The sequence below is a fragment of the Manis javanica genome, chromosome 11 (assembly GCF_040802235.1).
Source record: "Manis javanica isolate MJ-LG chromosome 11, MJ_LKY, whole genome shotgun sequence".
Lineage (NCBI taxonomy): Eukaryota > Metazoa > Chordata > Mammalia > Pholidota > Manidae > Manis > Manis javanica.
This window is the reverse complement of record NC_133166.1, coordinates 13,059,433-13,084,938: the sequence shown is the minus strand read 5'-3', so window position 1 is coordinate 13,084,938 and position 25,506 is coordinate 13,059,433. Positions and strand designations below refer to the sequence as shown.

Here is a 25,506-nt window from a genome sequence, read left to right as displayed (position 1 = left end):
ACTAAGAAGCTACGGCATTGCAGAGGGAGGGACGAAGACGGGGTGGCCGCACTTCCCCCTTAAACTGGTGGGGTTGGCCTCGCGAACAGCTTCCCCAGGCCTGTTCGCCTCCTTGAATGGGTTGTTATGGTAACAGATGACTGAACAGTCCCTTACGAATCGGCCAATGAGAGAGGCCGTCTTTTCCACCCCACCTTTAGCAGTTAGGTGTTGCGAAAGCCCGGGGTAGGGTCCCGAGGAGAAGGAGGGGCCAATACGTCCTGCGGAAGGACCCGAGGCGGCGTTTGTGACGTTTCAGGAAGAGCCAATCACGCCTGGCTTTATCAACGGCCCCGCCCCTTTACCGCACATTTCCCCTCCCCTTGCTCATTTCGCACGACGCAGCGGTTGAGAACACAGACATTTTCGGAGCTGGAGCCGCCGCTCTTGCCGCCATTTTGTGTCTGTGGAGAAAGAAACCTCTGTGGTGGCTGGAAGTGCGCGGAGATCCCCCGTGAGACGGCGCCGTCTCATAGCCGAGGTTCCCCCTGTGTCGTCCCCCAACCCCCCTCCGCGGTCAGCATGTGGTGAAGCCGGAGCCGCGAGACCCTGGGAGAGGAAGAGGAGTCGGAAGGGAGGCGGGGTATCGAGAGCGGCTTCAGCTTCAGCTGCGGCGGACCTCGGAGGGGGGCCGCGGCGCAATGTCAGAGCAGACGCCGGCCGAGGCCGGTACTGCGGGGGCCCGGGACGACGCCTGTCGGGATTATCAGTCATCTCTCGAAGACCTGACCTTCAATAGCAAACCGCACATCAATATGCTGACCATTCTAGCCGAGGAGAACCTGCCCTTCGCCAAGGAGATCGTCTCTCTCATCGAGGCCCAAACCGCCAAGGTTTTTATACACCCCGCAGCCTCCTATTCTTCTAATACTCCCTGATTTTAGTGTCAGCCTCATCCCAGGTCTCGCTTCCGTCCAAAGGGGGACAGTGTTCCTTCTCTCCAACCCTCTCCGTCCAACTCAGGCTCGGTCTTTGGCCCAGGCTTCGAGCGTGGGCCTCTCGCGGGGAGGGAGTGGGGAGGAGAAAGGGTGGAGCCCCACTTCCGCTTACCGACTCCCTATTTAGGCCACCGCTTTGTACGTCCCGTCTCACGCTTTGAACAGATCCCTTTGGGGAGGGGGAGACCCAAAGGCAGTTTGTGGTGTGGGGAAGTAAGAGTTAAAGCCGTTTGAACCCCCTGGGTAGGTGGGGAGTGGGTCTTCTCCCAGTTCCCCCCCCCCAGTACCCCTTTGGATATTGGTGCTCTGCGGGTTGGAAGGAGGTGAAGGGGGACCTGGGAGCGAGCTGTTGGTGGGTGGGAATAGGGAATCGGCCCCGAGTGGAGCAGCCGCCTGTTAGGAGCCCAACATGGCGCCTGAAAAGCACATGATGCGAAAGGGAAGAGAGGAGAATCCATTCCCTGCCAGCCAGGCAGCTGCTCACACCCGTCAGCCCCATTTTGGGGTGGGGGCGGCTAGATACAATTTTAATTTTCTTATCGGAGGGTCTAATTTACCCTCAAAAACGGGAAATTGGGTTGAGGGTGGGGTTTGGGTGTGGGGGGAGGAGATCTTAACCAACCTGTAGGTGGAGAACTGGCCCACTGGGTAACAAGTACTTACAGTTTTTTTTGAAAAGTTCAGTCCCTCCTCCTCTTCCTTTTCTCTTTTTTTCCTCCCTTCCCTGATAGTGAAGACGTGCTTTTCTTCACCCCTTGACAGAAGTGGTCCTCTGCCACCCTGTATTTCCCTGTAGTCCTCCTCTTCTGTGGATTCATGTGGGAGCGATATGTCATTTTTTAAGTAAAGTTTACTGTTAAACTTTAGTTATAATGAGTTTTAATAGCTTCCCAGTACCACATTTTAAGTTATTTTTCAAGCTTGTACTTACGGTTTAGTTTTTTTCTAGTTGTTAGTGATTGAAATTAATCAGGATGAGCCTCCTTTTAGCAGAGTGAACCCCTTTTAAAAGGCCACTTTAAGAACAACCACCAATATATATTGTTTAGAGGCGGTTTCTGTCTAGTGTAAAACTGAGTGGTCTGACTCTAATAAATGGTTTTGAAATGTGTGACTGGTATTATAAAATTTGTGAATAAAACATATAAAATATGTATTTGTCTTTTTTATTTACCTTTGTAAGGTGTAGAATCTGTTTCCGAGACTTATTTTTAACTACGTGGTTGTGTGTTTTAAACAAAGTCTTTAAGTGACTTGGGTTCATTCTTGTTTAGGTTCCATCCACTATTTTGGGTAACTCTGTTCACAAGATACACGGTTTCAGGTGGTCCTTTTCATACCTTAATTTAAAAAGGACAAAAAAGTAAGGCTTTTTTTTTTTGTAAAGGGCCAACAAGTTTGTCATGCTCAGTCTGACAGCTAAACTACAAGTCTTCATTTTCCTTTTCCTGTGAATGTCTGTTTGAAACAGCTATTGTTCTATTTTTGAAGTATGAGATTTAAAAAGGAAGCGTACCTCCTACCTACTCAACATCCTTTTTATGGATACCACAACATGTTGCACGTGAAAAAACTTAGTTTTTGCCTAAAGGCTTAACATTGCCTTTTTAAAAAATAAAACTGCACTTGAGTTTTTCTAAAAATGACATTTATTCCTAATCTAATTCCCTGTTTTGGGGGAATTACTAATACTCCACAGAGCCTAATACTTCAGCAGCTCAGGTTGTCACTCACAGTTTCCTTGCTGTTTTTAATGGATCCAGAAGACCTTCGAGAAGTGAAAACTAAATGCTGAATATAGTGACCACATTAAAACTTGTGTTTGTGTGTGGACTACACAGAGTCGTAAAAATAGATGAACTATTTGCTGATAAAAGACGGATGAAGTTTTTTGGGCACACCTTCCTGGTTATTTTTGTAAAGCCAGATGGAGGAAAAGATGTAAAAGTCACTTTGGGGAAATACCTTAATCAGGGTTGGGGTTGAGGGTGAGGGGAGGGATTTTCTTTCATTTGGTAGCGAACTGGCTTGGTGTGTTTCTGGAGGTAAATGTTTGTGTCCTTATTCTCTAGCATCTCAGCATTAACCTTAAGAATTCACACTTAATTTGACTCCTCCCATGAGAGGCAGTAGTAGCAAAATATTACATACAAGGATTCACTTGTGCAATAAAAAAGTAGCCTACTGGACAGATTTTGGTTTTAAAGAACCTGTTTAACTTTATAAGTACAATAACTAAAGTGGTGTAAAACATTACATGGTAAGATAAAGACACAGCAATAAAGCATTTGACATGTTGGTACTTAATAGTCTGCCCACATGCAGTGGCCTTGTGAACCTTTTTATTAGTACCCTAAAAGAAAGTTTTAATACAAAGTTAACCAGAGGTTTCCTTTGCCAACTTTGGTTGTAAAGGTGTTAACAGAAGCAAGAGCACTTCCACACACTTGTATGGGCAATTGGTTTTGTGAAATATGATGGCATTGTGTACTGCGAACTGTGAGCCTACCCTAGCTTCAGGTAGCTATGGGTAAGTTGTTCATGGCTGAGATTCCTATACACATGGGATGGGTAAATGGGGTAATTTTTTTGTTTTTGTTTTTTAATCATGGGTTCTCCTGTGGAATTAGAGTTACGAATTAGAGTTACACTTAATTTTTGGTGTGTCTTAATGCTCCTCAAGTCTGTGAACCTGCTGATGCTTTCTGGAAACTTGCTATGCCTTCTAAAAGCCAGTGATGGGTAGGCATTGCAGTTGAACTGGGGCAACATTTCCCTCCTATGGAAAGGGCTACATGTGTCAGCGTCACCACGCTGGCAGTGCACAAATTTAGAACCCCTGGTTTGTGCACGTCAGAGGAAAAATATTTCGACGGAGAATGTGTGCTGTGAAGAAAATCTTCAGGACAAATCCTGGTTTCCAGAGTCAAGTTCAACCTGATTTTCATGACTCAGCAGCTGCTCATCCAGTTTTTCTTGTATCAATAACAACTTGCACCTTCTTGCATGTTTGTGTGCAAGTTTAAAAGTTTTTTTTTTCATTAACTTCATATGTGAAGTGTATTTAATTTCTTTGTTCATTGGATAATAGAGAAGTAATCCTAATCATTTTACAGGTAATACAAGCTTAATAGAATTTAACATGCAAACCATGCCTATGGAATTAGGGTTTCTTCCAGAAGTCTGAAAACGTCATGGAGTCTAGGCACACAAGTTAATGTGGGTCATGAGGCTTACACTTGGGTTACAGAAAATGCCCCTCTCTTCCTTCTTTTCGGTCACTTAAAACACAGGTCTTTTTTCCATATGACCTGAAATTCCATTGAGTTTTCAAGTGTATTAGATATTGTGATATCTCGTTCTGGTAATTCTGAGCTTATTTTGTGTACTCAACTAAAGATTAAGCAATGAAGTTGATTGAACACTTAGTTTCATAGAGTTTAATTCAAAAATAGTCAACAAAAAAGTCTGTATTGTAGGTTTAAAAACTCACTTTTGAAAGTAAGTTGGTGGCAATTCATTATACTAAACTTCTCAGTTTCTTTTTATTCAGGCTCCTTCCTCAGAGAAGCTTCCTGTTATGTACCTTATGGATTCTATCGTGAAAAACGTTGGACGAGAGTATCTCACTGCCTTTACTAAAAATCTAGTTGCAACATTTATTTGTGTGTTTGAAAAGGTATATATGCATTTAGAAACATTTGAATTTTAAAAAATGTGTTCCTGATTAAATAAATACTTGCCTTTGTGTTGGGTTTTCTTGGGTGGTGAAATGTTTTTTTCTTTTGAACATTTATCAAGTACCCTGCTAATGTTAGTGTTTTATGTTAGATTTTTAAAGCAGATTCTAGGGATTTTATGGTATCTATTCAAGAGTAGATGGATTTGCTTCTAGAATTATTTGTTGCTGGTTTTTTAAATTGTGTTTGTTCATTTGATTGAAGATCTGTGCCATTGCTAGAATATGAGCAAAATATCTGAAGCTATCAAGAGTACTTCAAATTTGTTTGTTTAGGTCTCTCATTAGGAAGTTGACTATTCCTACCTTGGAAAAAAAGCATAATCCTCCAGTGTGTCAACCTGTGATTGATGCCTGAAACTTGTGATTTTTTTTTCCTGGAAATGTTTCCTTTTGTTACTTTGTATGTTTTATGTGAATGTTTTAGGTATGTGTGAATGAATGATGGACCAGTTAATTACCCTTAGGTAATTTTGCAAATACCTCTCTCACCCTGCCTTAGTGTTTAAAGAAAGCCTTGTTAATTTCTATACCCAGGGATTGTAAGGTCTTTCTGTAACGTTTCTGGCAGTTGGGTTAACACCATGTTATGTTGAGGAAGACTAGGGATTTGCTGAAGTAATTCTCTTTCTGTCAGGCTTTATCTTTCAAACTGAGCAAAAGGGTGTAAGACATATAGGTTTAAGAATTGCTTCCTAACATTAAAAATTGGTGGTAGTTCCTATATTTTAGTAGATGTACCTGTTGTGTCTGGAGAAATCTTACAGTTGTCAGATTTGGCAAATTGGAATTACTGTGAACTACTAAATACCAGATTTTACTTGTTATAAAAGGTGTAGTTGCTACTGGAGTAATATTTTTCTTTTAAATTCTTAGAGAAATAGTGCTAAGTAAGTATATGCAGAGGAAATTTGGAAAGCTGTATTTCAAATTGTATTAAGGGGCTTGTTAATAGTGTATCGCAGACGTTAAATACTGCTTACCTGAAGTTGTAGTCTAAGGAGAAGCCAGCTTTGCATTATAGAAGTTAGGGAGTTAACCCAGCTTCTTGGTTTCATTTTCAGTTTGTTCAAATTCATTTGCATGTTTGGTAGAATACCTTCACTGAATCTTTACTGGGCCTTAACGCTACAGTTGATGAAAACGACTTTGTAGTAAATATTATCTGAAAACTTGAATATAGTCAAAGCTTTATTAACCTTAAGTTGAAAGTCTCTGTTTTCACAAGCACAGGGTTTCTCTGATGGCTAATTTAAAAATTTTAAATGTTAATATGCCCATCAAAAGCATGAGCAGATAAGTCACATAAAACTAAAGCAGGTCATCAATGGATAAGATAATGTGAATTTTAATTTTTAAGGTGCCTCCCTCACGACAAATAACTTGTTCAGTTCATAGATACCAACCATATTGTGTTGCAGATTTATTAGTGAGATAGATTTTTTTTTTCCTGAAAATGTTAATCTTAATCTTAATATTAACTTTGTACTTTCATGTAAATAATTAAAAAATTTTTAAGTCATCAGTTAAACTGTTTTCTGTTGTTTCATATTTTTGTCCAGGGTAAGCATAACATTAGGAATAAATCAAGCCCTAAAATTTGAAAATATTTTGTATTTTTCAAAATACAAAGATGTACCTGACTGTATGCTTTCATGTAGGCTAGGTGATAATGACTATTTTTTCTAATTTTTTTTTTGAGGAAGAAATATGTATATTAAGTTTGCATTTACAAACCAAATACACCTTTAATAAATTATTGTGTATATTTACGAATGAGCAGTATGTGTGCTATCTGTAAAGTAGATTTATTTAGCTTTATACTTAATATATAAAACATTCTATAATAACTTAACAAGCCATAGAATTATTCTGTTGTTCTAGGTGGATGAAAATACTAGAAAAAGTTTATTTAAATTACGTTCCACATGGGATGAAATATTCCCTTTGAAGAAACTTTATGCCCTGGATGTCAGAGTTAATTCGTTAGATCCTGCTTGGCCTATTAAACCTCTACCCCCAAATGTGAATACATCTAGCATCCATGTGAATCCTAAATTTTTAAATAAATCGGTAAGTTTAATATGAATGGTATGTATATAATACTTTTAACTATCCAGTGTTGACTTTTCTAGTAAAACTGCTTGCCAGAAATACCAAGAATACCTTGTGCTGAATGTTTAGTTTACAGAAGAAAGTTTTTGTCCTTCAGGTTCCCAGTGCATTTAAAAATATGTTCTTGTTTAGCTATTACATAATACACTTACTTTGGTTTTTGAATTAGTGAATTTAAATTTCTGTGAGCTTTTAAACATGATTGGCCACTTAAGATTAAGGATAGTATTTATTAAGAGATGAGCTGATAATTTTTAGTCCACCCTTTTGCTTGCTTTTTAGCCATGATATATATATTTTTAACAAATCATTTTTTTCTTATAGCCAGAAGAGCCTTCAACACCTGGCACAGTGGTCAGTTCCCCTAGCATCTCTGCTCCTCCAATTGTTCCTGATATACAAAAGAATCTTACCCAAGAACAGCTAATAAGGCAGCAGTTACTGGCAAAACAAAAACAGTTATTAGAACTTCAGCAGAAAAAGCTGGAGCTTGAGCTAGAGCAAGCTAAGGCACAACTGGTAAGTACAGATATGGCATTTTAAATATATAGAAATATTTTAAACACAAATAACTTTTGTACTTAAATTGTATTAACGTCATTTTTGCTGTATTATTTTTTCACTTTTTACTTTGCAGTTACAGTGTATTTATTAGACCAAAGTTTTATATCCTTATGAAACTCACTTGAATATAAAAAGTATTTTCTTTGAAATACTTTTCTGTTAAATTGCTACCTTACAGGATAGCATCTTAGTTTTGTTAAGTTATGTCATGTTGATTTAGTATCAGTCCCCACATGGCAGGTGTACTGTGGCACCTGTGTTTGCGTGGCCTTTAGTGTTTTATGAACTTGAGCTTCATGAGCAGAAATCAGGTTGCTAGAAGTCTACAAATGAAAAACCATCATAAAATAAAGGACGCCAGGAAGATTATTTATCTCTATTCATGAGTGACCTTAAAGTTACATATAAGGTATAACTCAGTTACTGTTTTACTTAGCACTTGAACTTACTGGAGAGTAAGAAGGTACAGGAGGAAAAAATTTTAAGTTCATTACCAGTGCTACTATGGGAAGAACTAGATTTTATGACCTTGAATTTAGCTGAATGACTCAACTCTTGTGCAGCTAGAGTGCAGTCATTTACTTAGCAGTTGCTTAGTAGGAAGGCTCAGAATCCCAAATAATCAGGAAGAGGGAAGATTTTTTTTTCATTCTAGCTAGAGATTATAAAATCTCCAAATCAAGGACTAGGAAGAAATAAGAGGCTACATAAATACATGAACTTTCTTTTTTTGTTTTGACACCTGCTTCAACACTGGAAGTATACAGTGTAAATACAGTGTTAAATAAATGTATTTATTGAATAAGGCATTACATTCTTTAGTTTTCAACTTCTTGACAAATCTGCATATTTTGCAGTATTAACAACATTTATTTTGTATTTCAGGCAGTTTCTCTTAGTGTACAGCAAGAAACATCTAGCCTAGGTCCTGGATCTGCACCAACCAAATTACATGTTTCACAGATTCCCCCTATGGCAGTTAAAGCTCCCCATCAGGTTCCTGTGCAACCTGAGAAAAGCCGTCCAGGTCCAGGTCCATCCTTACAAATTCAGGATTTGAAAGGAACTAACCGGGATCCCCGTCTTAATAGGATGAGTCAACATTCTTCTCATGGAAAAGATCAAAGTCACAGGAAGGAATTCCTGATGAACACATTGAACCAATCTGATATTAAGTCAAGTAAAACTGTACCCCCTGAAAAACTGAATTCATCTAAGCAAGAAAAAAGTAAATCAGGTGAAAAAATAACCAAGAAAGAACTTGATCAGTTAGATTCTAAGTCTAAATCTAAGTCTAAATCGCCATCACCTTTGAAAAACAAACTGTCCCACACAAAAGACTTAAAAAATCAAGAATCTGAAAGCACAAGGGTGTCTGACATGAACAAAAGAGATCCAAGATTAAAAAAACATCTTCAGGATAAGACTGATAGCAAAGATGATGATGTGAAAGAGAAGAGAAAAACTGCAGAAAAAAAGGATAAAGATGAGCACATGAAGTCATCAGAACACAGACCGGTTGGAAGTAGAAATAAAGTCATAAATGGCATTGTACAAAAACAGGATACAATAACTGAAGAATTGGAAAAGCAGGGGACAAAACCAGGGAGATCGAGTACTAGAAAGCGATCAAGATCACGATCACCCAAAGCTCGGTCACCAATTATACATTCTCCAAAGAGAAGAGAGAGGCGGTCACCCAAACGGAGGCAAAGGAGTTTGTCTCCAACCTCGTTACCCAAAGCTGGAAAGATGCGCCAATCAGGAGTTAAGCAGTCACATATGGAAGAGTTCATGCTACCATCCAGGGAAGAAAGAAGTGCTAAGAGAAGCACCAAACAGGATGTTCGAGATCCAAGGCGAATAAAAAAGACTGAAGAGGAACGACCTCAAGAAACTGCAAATCAACATTCAACAAAATCAGGCACTGACCCAAAGGACAATGTAGAAAATTGGCAAAGTTCCAAGTCTACCAAACGATGGAAATCTGGTTGGGAAGAAAATAAAAGGTAGGATGTTAACATTTTTTAATCAAGTAGAATAAAAAATATGTATGTTTTAAAACAGTGTTAATTTAAAAATTGAATGTTTATTGGATGCTGTAATTAGTGCTTCATTTTCCCGTTTAATTCTTAACAACCCTTTGTATTAAATACCATTATTATTCCTATTTTACAGATCAGGAAACTGAAGTTTTAGAAAGATTAACTAATCTACCTAAGGTTGCACATCCAGGACATACAAGAATAAGAATTCCTATCTGATTTTCCTGACTTCAGATCTTGGGCTCTTAAATCATTTAGTTGACACTTACGGTTACATGTATTCATTTTAACCAGATCCTTTTAAAAGTATCCATTGATAATGGTCTTGAATATTTAAGAGTCTTTTTATGAAGTAACCTACTGCTCTTATGGTTTCAGTTTACAACAGGGTGATGAACATAGTAAATCTCCTCACCTGAGACATAGGGAGAGCTGGTCAAGCACTAAAGGAATATTGTCACCTCGAGTCCCAAAGCAGCAGCATCGATTAAGTGTAGATGCCAATCTTCAAATTCCTAAAGAGTTAACTCTTGCAAGCAAAAGAGAATTACTTCAAAAGGTAGTTACTGTGATCCCATGTAGTCATTATTCTCCTTTGTCCAAGTGTTTTTATAAGTACTTTTTATATTTAAATTACTTGGTTTCCTTTTTTCACCCCTATGCAGACGAGTGAACGTTTAGCTTCTGGTGAAATTACACAGGATGAGTTCCTTGTTGTTGTGCATCAAATTCGACAGCTATTTCAGTATCAAGAAGGTAAACATAGATGCAATGTACGGGATAGTCCTACAGAAGAAAATAAAGGTGGATTAAAAAAGAAACCTCTCTTATCTGATGCTGAATTAACCTACTATGAACATAAAGCAAAACTGAAAAGGACACAGGTTCAGCATTCATTTCCAAGACTTGATCTCTTAGATCCTGATATTTTTGACTACCCTTTGACTGATGCCTTGTTGTCTGGAATAGAATGTGAGCCATCCAAAAGTAAACATGCAAGTAGGAATAGTGGAGCACAGTTTGACAGAAAAGAACAATTTAGTGAAAGAGCAAGACGTCTTTCTCCTATATCTGGGAGTCGTACTTATGCTGAGAATCTTTCACCCCATGAGGGCCGGAGAAGACATGATGAACAAGTCTCTGCTAAAGGTAGAAAAAGTTAAATCAGATTATGCCTATTGAATCACACAGCAGTGAAGGGAAAATGAACAAGCTAAGTGGGGATGGATTTTTGTGACTATTCAGACTACGTTTTTTTGTTTAGTTTTTCCCTCAAAGGGAAGGGAAGGGAGCTAATAATTTATAAGGCCAACTGTGTGTCAGGTACTTTATTAGGTTTTTTATGTATGTAATCTGATTTAATCCTCAAAACAACCCAATGAAATGCATATTATCCCCATTTTACAGATAGGAAACAAGACCAAATAGGTTAAGTAACTTGCTCTCAAAGTCAAATAGTTGACAGAAGGGGGATATTTTTACCCAGGTGTTTCTGACTCTAGAGGGCATCCTCTTACCTGCTGCTTGATGCTGTCTTTTCCTTCCCCTCTAATAAAGTGAGACAGTTAAGGGTATTTTTGTGTAAACATTAATATGAATGTAGAAAGATTTTAGTTAATTTGATATAAACTCAGATTCAGAGAAAATAAATTCTTTTTCTTTTTGAAAGGTGTACGAGAAGAACAGAGATCACCATTCAATGATCGTTTTCCACTTAAGCGACCTAGATATGAAGATTCAGATAAACCATTTGTAGATAACCCTGCATCAAGATTTGCTGGCCTTGATACTAATCAGCGACTTACTGCGTTAGCTGAAGACAGGCCATTATTTGATGGGCCTACTAGACCATCAGTAACAAGAGATGGCCCAACCAAGATGATTTTTGAAGGTCCTAATAAACTAAGCCCTAGAATTGATGGACCTCCTGCACCAGGTTCTCTTCGGTTTGATGGCTCACCAGGACAAATGGGGGGAGGTGGCCCTTTGAGATTTGAAGGACCACAAGGTCAGCTAGGAGGTGGATGTCCTTTGAGATTTGAAGGTCCTCCAGGACCAGTAGGTACACCTTTGCGGTTTGAGGGGCCAATTGGTCAAGCAGGAGGCAGTGGTTTTCGGTTTGAAGGTGCCCCTGGTCTGAGGTTTGAGGGATCTGCAGGTGGTTTGCGATTTGAAGGACCAGGGGGCCAGCATGTTGGTAGTCTCAGGTTTGAGGGACATCGGGGTCAACCTGTGAGTGGTATAAGGTTTGAAGGACCTCATGGTCAGCCTGTGGGTGGACTTAGATATGATAATCCTCGAGGTCAGCATGTAGGTGGACTTAGATTTGAAGGGGGTCATGGTCCGTCAGGAGCTGCAATTAGGTTTGATGGACCTCATGGTCAGCCAGGAGGTGGGATCAGGTTTGAGGGCCCTTTGCTGCAGCAGGGAGTTGGAATGAGGTTTGAGGGACCCCATGGTCAGTCCGTAGCTGGTCTGAGGTTTGAAGGACAACATAATCAGCTTGGTGGAAACCTCAGGTTTGAGGGTCCACATGGTCAACCAGGGGTTGGGATCAGGTTTGAAGGACCACTAGTCCCACAAGGTGGTGGAATGAGGTTTGAGGGTCCTTCTGTACCAGGAGGTGGCCTGAGAATTGAAGGGCCTTTAGGTCAAGGTGGTCCAAGATTTGAGGGTTGTCATGCTTTAAGGTTTGATGGACAGCCAGGTCAGCCATCACTCTTGCCAAGATTTGATGGATTACATGGTCAGCCAGGTCCTAGATTTGAAAGAACTGGCCAACCAGGCCCACAGAGATTTGATGGACCACCTGGACAGCAGGTTCAACCACGATTTGATAGTGTACCTCAAAGATTTGATGGCCCACAACACCAGCAAGCATCAAGGTTTGATATGCCTCTTGGCCTTCAAGGCACAAGATTTGACAATCATCCTTCACAAAGACTTGAATCAGTATCTTTCAATCAGACTGGTCCATATAATGATCCACCTGGCAGTGCTTTTAACGCCCCATCCCAAGGACTACAGTTCCAAAGACATGAACAAATATTTGATTCACCTCAAGGACCAAATTTTAATGGACCACATGGCCACGGAAACCAGAGTTTCTCGAATCCTCTTAACAGAGCCTCTGGACACTATTTTGATGAAAAGAATCTGCAGAGTTCTCAGTTTGGAAATTTTGGCAATTTATCTGCTCCAATAGCAGTAGGAAATATTCCAGCATCTCAACAGGTAAGTCTTGTAGCTATTCTAAAATTATGTTGTGTGCAGAGTGAGCCATTTTTAATGTTTCTAGGTTTGAGGAAGGTTTTCAGGAGATAGTTTATTGTGTGATTGGGAAGTTTCAAAACCTTAACATGCTAGGTAAGCATTTAAATCCAAAATTGCAATTTAAATCCAAAATTGATCCTGGCTCCTTCAGCATCTAGAGAAATTTCTAAACTTTAATCTCTCTCTGTCACATTACACAGCACACTTTTTTTAATAGATTTTTTTTTAGAGTATAGGCATACTTTGCTTTATTGTACTTGCAGATAGTGTTTTTGTTTTTAAAATGAAGGTTTGTAAAACCCTGTGTTAAGCAAGTCAGTGCCATTTTTCCAACAGCATTTGCTCACTTCATGTCTAATTCTTGGAACATTTCAACTTCTCATATTTGTTATGGTGATCTGTGATTAATGATTATGATTCACTGGAAGCTCAAGTGATGGTTAACATTTTATCAATAAAGTATTTTTAAATTAAGGTATGCATTTTTTTAAGACATAATGCTGTTGCACACTTAACAGACTATAATGTAAGCATAACTTTTATATGCACTGGGAAACCAAAAAATTCATTTGAGTCACTTTATTGCCCTATTCACTTCATTGCAGTTTTCTGGAACTGTTGAACCCACATTGTCTCTGAGGTATGCCTATAATTATAGGTTCACAGCAAGACTGAGCTGTGAAGTGTAGAGATTTCCCATATACTCCTTGCTGTCACACATGCCTAGCCTCCCCATTATGTTTTTTGGTTTTGGTTTCAAAGCTAGTAAAGTACTATACAGTGTGAGTGTGTTTCATAGACCTCTACTGCATAACTGTTGAGCCCTGGATAAGCTTTAAGTGTAGAGCTGGTTTTTTAGATTGTTCTTTAAGAATTTCCTTAGTCTGAGTTAAATAAAATTGTCCATGTTTTTACAGTCTGTAATTCTTAATTAAGGTATCATAGGAAGTTTTCACATGAACAACATTGTGGTTTTAACATTCACCCATATTATCAAGCCCCCCACCCCATTGTAGTCACTGTCTTAATCAGCGTAGTAAGATGCTATAGAGTCATTAATGTCTTCTCTGTGCTGTACTGCCTTCCCCGTGACCTACCTCTACTGTGATTCCTAATTATAGTGCCCCTTAATCTCCTTCTCCCTCCCCACCCACCCTTCCCATACAGTCTGTAATTCTTTTTTCTTCCTCTTTCTCTACTTTTCACCACCTTTCCAGTCTTTCCAGTCCAACAACAGTTTGATAATATCAACAGAGCAAATTTGTGACTTGCCTCCCAAATATATTCATTATTTACCTCAACATGTACTGTCACCTGTTGGTATTCTTTTGTACTTGTACTGCAAACTTCTAAAATCCATAATGAAACAATTTTAAAGAAATGTGCAAACAATTTGTGATTAATTTGGTTGATATTTAATGACCACTTTTGCTTGCCTGCTGAAATAAATTCTGGGATAAATTTTTTTCCAGGTGCTGACACTTCCTTACTAGGACAGATTCACTTTAGACTAATAGCATTGCATGGAAGAAAATGTAAATCAGTCTTCTGTTGATATCCAATGGCTTGAAAACAATTGGCTTGCCTAGTTAGATTTACTGTATCTTGTATGTTCTTAAAAGAAATGATATAATTATTAACAGATACTATATAATAGGACTTGACTTAGTCTTGCTCCTACTTTATACAGAGTCCGTAGGCTTTTTATTATGTATACTTAACATCGAAAGTTCATAAGGCTACTGAAAGAGGCTTATGAGTGGATATTTGTTCACTTAGCAGTAATGTGTAGAAATCCTACCTCACTGTCCACTATCAATATAATATTTGTATGCCTGAGCAGTACTTGTTTCATGTTGTTTTACTTTTTAACATTTCCTTGATGTCTCTTAATAACATACTTTGTAACCCAGAGTATAATGGCCAAGCAGGATAATCACAGAGTTCAGGTTGCTAATGAAACATCTGTGGAAACAAGTCAGGTCAGGAGTTCTGGTCTAAGCTTTGCTGTTACCGGGCCCTTAGGATTGTGTACAGGTGACAGTCTCTGGACATCAGTTCTTCTGTTTGTAAAATAAAATAGGGTCAAGTACCAACAAGGTAAAGTGATAGTGTGAGGTCACACGGTTCATTGTTGGCCACCTTATGCTTGCATGGGTATCATAGACTTTTAAGGAAGCTTCATATCCATTCTCAATTCCTAAGGGAAGGTATTATTATTCTTTTTGTAGAAAACCTGTAAGTGAAGTGACCCAGTCAAGTTACACTTGTAAATTATTGTAGAAACCAGGTCTTACGTCGTCTGATTATTTTTGTGTGATTAGAATGTTAAGGTTTTACTTAAAATGTAGAAGGATATTCTTAAAACTAAGGTTTCTCTTAAAGGTTCTGACTGGTGTTGCACAGCCAGTAGCATTTGGCCAAGGACAACAATTTTTACCCGTTCATCCACAAAATCCTGGAGCATTTGTTCAGAATCCTTCAGGTATGTGCTTTCTAAACTTTGTATTTTTCAAAAGACAAACATTGTTTTGTTGAATGCTGCCTTGTCTGTTTTATGAAATGACAGTGTTGAAAGGGCATATGCTGCAGTTTCTTGAAAGTTACTCTGGTTGGATGGCTGGAATGTTTGTTCCCTCTCTGAGTTTGTTTACATTATTGATGCGTATTCACACTGATCCTGTTTACAACTACAGATGGATAGCCAGGATTTGCAGACCATAAAAAAAACAAAGGAAACCTATTGGGTAGAAGCCGGAGGGTGGTGTAGGAGTGTGACATTTGTGTTGAGGAGGTAAAATGAAATAAATGACAAACCTCTGAAATCTCAGTTATTTGATATTTTGAGTTTTTGTTATGTGTGTATGTGAGTGTGATGATCCAGTAAACATGAAATGAATACTGGGGACATTGCTTATAAAGTTGATTCATTCATGGGTACTCAAATAATAATTTTACTGCACTCAGTATTATGGCAAATAATAACTTTATGGTCACTCAAATAATAATTTTATACAACATATTAAAGAGGAGTAGAAAAAAACTTCTGTGGTTCCCTAGCCAGGTCTCCTGGGAAGGAGTGGAGTGAGGCATAACAAGACAGTTAAGGCTACAGTAACAATACTAGGTATGAGGGCTTTAAAGATGAATTGTATTTTTAATATCTGAGAAATGGAAGTATATAACTCATGGTGGTTTATAAAATAACTGCAAAGTTAATGTATTGAGAACCAGCTCAACCACATCATAGTGGTACTTCATTTCTGAATAATACATTAATTAAAACAGCTATCTTCAGCATGCTTATTAGCATGGCACTGTTTAGTTAATAAATTCAGGGAGTTTTCCAAGACTTAAGAAGTAACTAGGGAAATCTTAGCCAAGCTCTAATTTATGCATTCTTAAAACTGTGTCATCAGAAGAAATGCATTCAGTTAATTTGAAAGCTTTTTGTTTTTAACTTCTAGATTGACAATTAGGATTAATTAATATTTTTTGTTTTTTGTTGTCACTGTAATGAAAAGAGAAGGGGAAGATTTGGGGTCTAAAGTCAGAAGACTAAAATTAGAATCTATGTTCTGCTATTTAATAGGTGGGCAAAGTATGAAGAAACACTTTCTCTGGGGTTCAGTTTCTTCTTCTGGGGAAGAGGATATGTTAGCAATTCCCTGGAAATTTAGAAGAGAATTAAATAAGAGAGAGTATGCAAAAGTACTTTGTAACTTATAAGCTGCTGTATTAATGTATTTTCCTTCAGAACTCAGTTTATCTTTTTGAGTAGAGAATTTGTTGTACTGGGGTGTCATGAGTTAGTGTGCAAAACTGCAAATTTTCTTATTTTTTTAATATAATATACCAAGCTGCAAATTTTCTTTTTGCTTTACAACCTTGGTGTGTACATGTATATATACAGGGAATAACATGTCAAGAGGAAATCACATCTTACTCCCCTGGGTTGGAGGTATTGAATGAGATGTTAGATATGCCTTCCTTCAAGTTCTACTTATTCTTAGAGATACATGAAAAGTATTCGGTGTCTTTATTTAGCTTCTCTCAAGGTTTCTTCTCTGTATTAAAAGTAAAAACATCTCTTTTCTAGATGTAAATAATGCTTACCTTTATTCATTCAAACATATATTGATTATTTGCTGTATGCTAGGCAGGATAAATTTAAGAAGGTTCCTCCTTCTAAGAGCCTCACAGTGCAGTAGTATCTTTCAGCTTTACTAACAGCTGTATATGGTACCAAACATCTCAGTGCCTTACAAATATTAGTTCATTTAATCCTCATAACAACCTTAGGTAGGAACAATTATTATTACTGTTTTACAGTTAAAGAAATTCAGCACAGACAAGCAACTTGATATGCCACACAACTAGAAAGTGGGATTTCTAGTTAGAATCCCAGGAGTCCTTAGTTCATGCTCTTGATCAGTAAACTTGGCTTTCTGCAGACGTGTGAATAGCTAGCTAGCAGTTATGACTCTTAGACATATGAATAAGTAATTCTAGTGAAGTATAAATGTTAAGCTAGTGTGTATAAATGCTATTGTAATTGATTGATTATTGAGGTTGATTTATTCATTCATGTATTCAGATATTAATTAACCTGTGTACAAGACACTGTGCTAATGTAGATAGAGTATGCAGTGGGCAAGGATTATGTGTATTGTGGATACAAATTGAATGCTTGCCATTAAGAGGAATTTTTAGTGGTTCAGAACTTTATTCGAGAGATGTGGTGAGAGGCATAATAGTTACATGCAAGTACATTAAAGTACTGTTTTTGTTTACTTTTTTTAGTTGAATTAAAGAATCATAATTATTCAACAAAATATGTAATTGGATTGATTCCTTACCAGTGAACTTAAGGAGATTATTATCCTTGTGTCATTTATTTAAGTTAATTGAAGCTGTAGTAACCCTGACACCTTGTTTGCAAGGGCAGTAGTTCAGCAAAGGTCAGAGGGGCAGGAATACTGGAGCCACATGGCTCACCTTCTGTTTTTTAGATAATACGTCTGTCCTTATTAAGTATTGGTGTTTTCAATATTTATCCTATAATATATTTTTAAGAGGTGATGATTTTTAGAAGCTTGTGAGATAATTATTTTATCCTCAAGATTTTGTCAAAATTAAAGTTGATAGGACATTTTGAAGAAAACTTTGAAAAATGCTTAGTATAATTTGCATCTTTAAATTGTACTGTTACTTTGTTATTTTTTTAAAGGAGTGCTTCCTAAGGCATATCCTGATAATCATCTCAGTCAGGTGGATGTAAATGAATTATTTTCAAAACTTCTAAAAACAGGAATTCTCAAATTGTCGCAGCCTGATTCCTCTACAACACGTAAGTATGATTCTTTATTTCATCTACACAAACTTCACTAAGTTTTAAAGCTGTGTGATATAAAATAATGATCTAAGTTAGATTAAAGTTCTTATAAAAATTGAATTTTTTGGCATACTTTTTAGTTTTTGAAAATCAAATATTGGTTTATAATGAAATTCTTTTAAAATTTTCTAAGGTGGAACTATTACCTTTATAATGGACATTGTTTCATTTATTAGTATTCTTGCAAATACGTGAAGAGTTTTTAGTATTCTATATTAATTTTTTAAAGTAATTTGAATTTTGATGAAATAAAATTTCATGAAGATTGAGTTTTAAGAGATGAGACCCAGTATCACTTACCAAAATAAAGAATTATATTAGGTTCCTTGGCCAGTAAATGTAAGATCAGAAGCACCAACTAGACAAGATGGGATGCTTTATTAGCTTATTCTAGTGTTCTCCTATAAAGAATACATGGAAAATGGTATTGAGAAATTTGTTTCTTTTCAATTGAAGAAGTAAATGATGTTGCTGCTCAGCCTCCCCCTGAAGAGGAAGAAGATCAAAATGAAGATCAAGATGTTCCAGATCTTACCAATTTTACAATTGAAGAACTGAAACAGTATGTAATCTAAGTTATTTTCTAAGATAAAAGGGACATAGAATTTAATAACAGTGAACATTATTATTAGTGCTATTCATTTTACCCCTCTTAATTGATGTTAAAATTTAGGAAGTCCTGTTTTCTTTTTCTTAATGTGGTAAAATATACATAACAAACTGTAGGAAGCCTGTTTTTAAATTTCCTTAAATATGTCTGCTGCATAAGTATTTAGGCCAAAAAGCCACCCCAGAATTTATATTTATTTATATCTGTGTTTGGTACAGCAAATGTAGGGTGTATAAATATGAGGTATTGTTAATTACTCATATCTTCCTTTGTATCTTCATTTTATGATTTTTTTCTGTATTGATATACTTTTAAAGTTAGGAAAATGAGATTCTTGTAGTATAGTATTTAAACAATTTAAAAAAACCTATTTTCATTTTATAAGTAATCCATGGTCAGTATGGAAAATTAGAAAATACAAATAAATCAAAAATAAAATTATCTACAATTCCCACTTTACTGATAACCATTTTTAGCATTTGGTACATATCTTTTCATAATTTTCTGTTTCCTATAGTACTTAGATAAACATTTAGAGCTGCTTTATGGATTCATATGCTTATGAGTACTTTGTAAGAAAATTGAACAGCTAATGGCCTTCATCCTTTCAAAATCAATTTTTTTCTCAAAGTAATACTTTAACAAAGCTTTGTAATAAAGTCCTATAATAAAAGATGGCATCCCTTCTAGTACTCTACACCCAGAGGCAGCCATTTTTAACTATTTTAACTATGGCTCCTGGCATTACTTCTTTATTTCTTAAAAGATGCATAACTTTTTGATATATCACCTTTCTTGATTTATCACATTTAGACAATTTTGATTTCTGAAACTAAAGATTTAGCTAACACTTTGTCCTGCCAATATAGTTATAAATATACTGTCCCCATATAGTTATAAAACCATTTTTCATTAAAACATTATTCATTAATATTATGACTCTAAATATTTATTTTGTTTGCTGAATGCAAAGCACTAGTGTACTATGATTTGCTTTATTCTACTATGTAAAAAAATTTTTGGAGTTAATAACTGCCCTGCTTATTCAATTACTTGGTCTTGTATACCTATTTCTTTCCAAATAGGGACCCCAGAATTTTAAAAATTGATTATTGCTGGCAGTGGTTTCCCATTAGTTTTCTAGTTATTTTTTTATTTATTAGTATTTCTAGTTATTTATTAGTTTTTTAGTTAGCCATACTATTACTATTTCTGCTGTACCTCTTTGACTTCTTTAGACTAGGGTGGGGCAGTGGAGATACAATAGCTGGAGAAGTGAAATCTAATTGTTCTGCTTTATCTATCTTCAGTGTCTACTTTGAATTTGACACTAATCCAGTTAAAGGCCACCTATTAACTAGTTAACAGATAATCATTCTATTTTTAGCAAGAAGGAAATAAATAACGGGGTTATCAGTAAGAGGGTAGACTCCATGTTCCAAAATTCACCAAAGTTAAGGTAAAGAGTGTTAGTGACACGTTAGAGAATAATACTGATCTTTGGGTATTAACCTTGTCAACCAGCTTTTGGACGAAACATTTTGTTACATGATAATAGCTTCAATATTATTACAATATGGAAAACTGAAATATTTGAAACTGCCTTTTTTTTAAAGGCCATTATGCTATTTTATCAAAACTAAAGATTACTTCTGTTCTTCAAAATAGACGTTATGATAGTGTTATAAATCGACTGTACACTGGTATTCAGTGTTATTCTTGTGGAATGAGGTTTACAACGTCACAGACAGATGTATACGCAGATCACTTGGACTGGCATTATCGGCAAAATAGAACTGAAAAAGATGTTAGCAGGAAAGTCACTCATAGACGTTGGTACTACAGTTTAACAGTAAGTAATCCATATACCTCTGAACTATCTTTTAGCCTCTAAATTACATCATTCTAAAAGAATATTAGCTTAAATAATTGCTGAGTGCTAACTTATGAATTTTCTGAATAGAATTTGACTCATAGAATATAAATGGTTTTTAAAGTAAATTTGATGAGTATGTATTTGCTTTTTTATTGAGAGATTATAGTGGACACAGGTTTTTTCTAGCTCAAAAATTCCAAGGTCTGTGACTGATTTTTTTTTGGTAAAAATTTGTGTGAAATTATCTTACTTAAATTAGTAGTTGTTACTTGAGAGGTAATGGAAAATTAATATTAAGATCTTAAATGCCTTAAATTGTCTATTAGTGGGGTTCAAAGGGAAGTATAAATTTAAATAATATTAAAGCATATTGTGGAAGAATGTACGCTTACATTTAAATGGCACTATATGGAAGATATGCGGTAAGAGTATAGAAACACGTGAAAATATATGTATTTTGACTTCGTTTTGCTAATATTTTGTTGAGTGTTTTTACATTTATGTTCATCAGGGATATTGGTGTAATTTTCTTTGTGAAATATTTTTTTAAATAACTCCTTTTAAGGACTGGATAGAATTTGAGGAAATAGCTGATCTGGAAGAACGTGCAAAGAGCCAGTTTTTTGAAAAAGTGCATGAAGAAGTTGTGCTCAAAACTCAGGAAGCTGCTAAAGAAAAGGAGTTCCAAAGTGTACCTGCTGGACCAGCTGGAGCAGTTGAGGTAAGAGAGCAATGTTAAGACTTTCTTCCTCTGGTCATGCCCCTCACTTCCTCTAAGTAAATAAACATATCCCTTTTATGGATATGTTATATCCCCCTTTTTAAGGTATCTTATAAGCTTTACACTTAAATTTTACTCTTCTGACCTAGTTTTGGGTTTCATAACCATTGTAGTTGCATAGTATCAATGATTAACAGCAATGTAATGTTAACTGTATTTACATGGAAGAATGTAAAATCCTTAGACATTTTTTATCTGTTGCACATCATTTAGATTTTCAGAAAACTGAAATTCTTTCCTCCACTTAATGTGTTTATATGTTTTTACTTGGATTAAATGTATTGTGTAAATTTCGTTTTATATGATTCTATTATAGAGTTGTGAAATCTGTCAAGAACAATTTGAACAATACTGGGATGAAGAAGAGGAGGAATGGCATTTAAAAAATGCTATTAGAGTAGATGGAAAGGTAATTTTCAGTTCTTAATAAAGAAGTGTTATGATTAGTTTTTTTTGTAGGAGTAGCTCACCACTTTGAAAGAAAAATGTTAATATTTTTTATTTTTGGTTTTAATAGAAAAGGCATTTCTAAGGTATTGGGGATTTTAGAGTCATAGAATGTTTTAGTTGGAGGGGATCTTGGCATTCATCTTCTTCTAAGTTTATATAAGAGGTTGCATAATTAGTTAATGATAAACTCAGGACTAGGTCTTCTGAATCTAGTCTTCTCCCTAACCACATTATTTTGATTCTGAATTTATATTTCATCATCAAAACTGTCTTAAAAACATACCATGTTACCTACTTAAATATATTAAGCAAGTTTAAGTAAAATCAGGTTGGAAATACTGTTTTTATCCATTTTTGTGACCAAATGATTTTGTCACCTTTTCAAAGATAGCTAGCTGTCTTCTGGTTTCAATTAAAGAAAATCATTTCAAAATAGTCCATTAGAAATGAATATGCATGTGAATATCTACTTAACTTTTTTTTCCTTTTTGCTTCAGATTTATCATCCATCGTGTTATGAAGATTATCAAAATGTAAGTTTTTTTTTTTGTTTACTGTCCTCATTTGTATTAGTAAATTCTATTTTCAGTTATTTTTCATCGGCGTTATTTTAATCATACGGATGTATTGAACTGTTTATACATTTAAGTTGTTCAGTAAATGTTGGTACTAGGTAGGATCTGATTTAAGTTTTAAAATTGTTGTATCCTTCCTTGCATTCTAGTTGCTTGTGTTTTGATGATTAATATCTTTTACAAGAGCCTAGAGAAATGTGAGGGAAACTGATAATGAGAAGGATCATGATGGGAACAGATTTTCAGTTACGGGGAGCACTTTTTTACCTTATATACTCCACTCAGCCATGTAATAGAAATAACTTTTAGATGATCACATGTGAAATTTAAAGAAGACATCAGTCTGTTGACCTCAGAAGGTCAGATTTTCATATTTGTATAGATTTTTTTTAAACAAAACAATGGAATACATTGGCTTTCAGAGTGCGTGTTCCATGGATTTAAGAGGCAGTTTGGAAGATACATTTGGGTCATCAAAAAGAGTTGATTTCATTATATTTTGATGGTTTGTGGGAGTTTAATAAACTCTTTAGAATATTTGAAATTAGGATAGTCACAAAAATCCCAGGATGTACATTGGGTTTACCATCTGTGTGGGGTTAAATATAGAAGAATGTCTAATGAACTTCTTTTGGACTTCATTGGTTACTGCTTTTCTTAGATCATTGATGAATACATACTAAATGCTCAATACACATCTTATCATTTGGCTGCCTTTATGGCATGTTTTGAGGAAGCTGGTTTTTCAGTTGCATTTGGTTTGTTTCTTTGCCCATATATTTATTGTTATACTTTTGAACTTTTAACTTTAAAGTACTTATAGGACTTTTCATTTTGTAGACATCCTCATTTGATTGTACACCATCTCCCAGCAAGACACCAGCCGAAAACCCCTTGAACATTGTGTTGAACATTGTCAAAAACGAACTGCAGGAACCCTGTGAAAGTCCCAAAGTTAAGGAAGAACAAACTGATACCCCACCAGCTTGTACAGAAGAAAGCAGAGCAACACCCACTGAAATTAAAACAGAAAATGATACAGTTGATTAAATTTAAATGAGAAAGGTCTTTCTTTTTTAAAAAAAGCTGCTGTTGGGTCTAGAAGGTAAAGAATTTTTTATGTATATATAGACATATCTATATAAATTGTGTAGCTGAGGCGGGGCCTTCAGCTATCATTTGGTTAATAAATACATTTTAGTATTTGCATTTCCTACTGCCTGCAGAGTTTCAGGTGCTTGTTGTGTGAAAGTTCTGTAGATGTGTGCAAATTTAACAAAATGAATTGTATGTGTAAAAATGTACGATTTTCACTTGTGAAACTGTAAATTATAAATAAAAAATATTTTTGCTACCCATGGAGTGTATTTATGCACACCATCAAATAGTGTTTCTGTACTTTTTATTGGGTGAAAATGTAATTAAACAGCAACCTCAACATTTTTTTTCTAGTAGCTTCCCATGATTAAAGAAGCAAATTCTGAAGTTTTATCCTTCAAAAGGGGGTTGTGAGAGAGCACTGCAGGACTTTTCTGTAATAGAAAAGCCAGATTTGAAAAATTTTTAAAAACTAAATAGGACACATTTGCATATACATATATGTGTGTTATCTCCAGCGAGAGAACCATCCAGATGTCCATTTTTGAAAAGCATCTAATGAAGCAACTATCATTCTTGAACTTGGACACTGATGCCATCAAATGATTAACATATTTAAGAACTAAAGGTTGATTTTTTTTTACATGACATTTTCCAAATTTGTCAAGCAATTTAGTGCAGATGAACATATTTCTATTTTAAGTTACAGGGGATTCTGTAAGATCGTTCATTTGAACATGGTTAACCTTTATCCTTTGTTGGTTTTGTGTGAATTAGATGGATACCTGAGATGTTAATATTCATTAATGTAATAAATAGAATGATTAAGAATCTTCCAGTTTGTATCTCTTTATTTCTTCAATGGCTTTAGAATGCGACTTTCTTACGTCTTTCTCTCATAACTGTTCTTTTGAACATGAATGTAGCTCTTGCCATGAGCCAAGCACTCTGAGAGTCAGTTTGTTGAGCACTTACCATGTTGTAGGCATTGATAAATTGTTTCCATGTATTTCCTCTGGTACTTAGAGATAAGCCTACATGATAGATAGTATCCCCAAGTTTACATAGAAAATTTCTTAATCACCCACTTAAGAAATTGTAGAATGTAAACTTGACTGCTTCATTTTAGTCCATCTAGAAGTAGGTGCACCAAACTAACAGGGAGGTGAGTTAAGGAAGACTCACAGAGATGGCATTTGAGTCTTGGAGAACTGGGAGGGGAGTCCACATTTGTGGGAAGGTATCAATGGATACCCGAGATGTTAATATTCATTAATGTAATAAATGGAATGATGAAGTCTTTGAGTTTGTATCTGTTTCTTCATTGGCTTTAGAGTGCAACTTTCTCTTACGTCTTTCTCTCATGACTGTTCTTTTGAACGTGAATGTAGCTCTTGCTACATTATTTAAAGTAATTTTTAAAATTATTTAAAATAATTTTTGTGGTTCAAATCCAGTAACCTTGAATAAATTATGAAATCTCGGTCATTCTGAATTTATATTACAATGATGACCTTAGAGCCACTAGAAATTTTAAACAGGTCTTACCTGGATCTGAGTTTGGCCCTTTTATTTTTTAAAGTGAATAAAAATTTAGGTATTTTCAATGCTACAGAGGTCCAGTAAGAAAACTGGTGAGCATCCAGTGAGTTTGAGAGGTATAAAACACACTCTGTAATTGCTGAACTTATGAGTATATATTAACACTGTCATGGAAAAATGCTGTGGTCTGAATAAAAAAATTCAGGCAAATTTTCTGTTCTTTTTTTTGGCCTGGGGGGAAGTCACCCATAGGTTTTGTCAAGAGCATAAAATTGTGTGACAATCAAAAGGAAGGTGGCATTCCAGGCGGAGAAAGACAAGCAAATGATTTCATTCATTTGTTGAGTGTAACAACAAAGCAAAACTGAAGGAACAAAAACAACAGCAGACTCAGCATCCATTAAGGGACCCGCAGTTAACCAAAGGGAAAGGGGTGAGGAGGGTGAGAGGGGATAGAGGGAGAAGG

At 36.0% G+C, this 25,506-nt stretch overlaps 1 protein-coding gene across 2 annotated transcripts; it reads left to right on the top strand.

Annotated features, from left to right (window-relative positions):
* Positions 1-349: 349 nt before the first annotated feature.
* Positions 350-24,329, top strand: PCF11 (PCF11 cleavage and polyadenylation factor subunit). 2 transcript variants are annotated; one of them, XM_017653257.3, is made up of 16 exons: positions 350-872; positions 4,531-4,656; positions 6,601-6,789; positions 7,156-7,350; positions 8,281-9,404; positions 9,819-9,999; positions 10,106-10,196; positions 11,110-12,674; positions 15,099-15,198; positions 17,944-18,063; positions 18,565-18,670; positions 20,387-20,570; positions 21,160-21,315; positions 21,692-21,784; positions 22,323-22,358; positions 23,241-24,329. In XM_017653257.3, the coding sequence occupies exons 1-16, from the start codon at positions 681-683 to the stop codon at positions 23,448-23,450; spliced, it is 4,668 nt and encodes a 1,555-aa protein (XP_017508746.2). In that variant the 5' UTR covers positions 350-680; the 3' UTR covers positions 23,451-24,329. The 2 variants fall into 2 exon arrangements, with proteins under 2 accessions (XP_017508746.2, XP_017508745.2); XM_017653256.3 differs by having other exon boundaries at positions 10,106-10,589.
* The last annotated feature ends 1,177 nt before the right edge of the window (positions 24,330-25,506 follow it).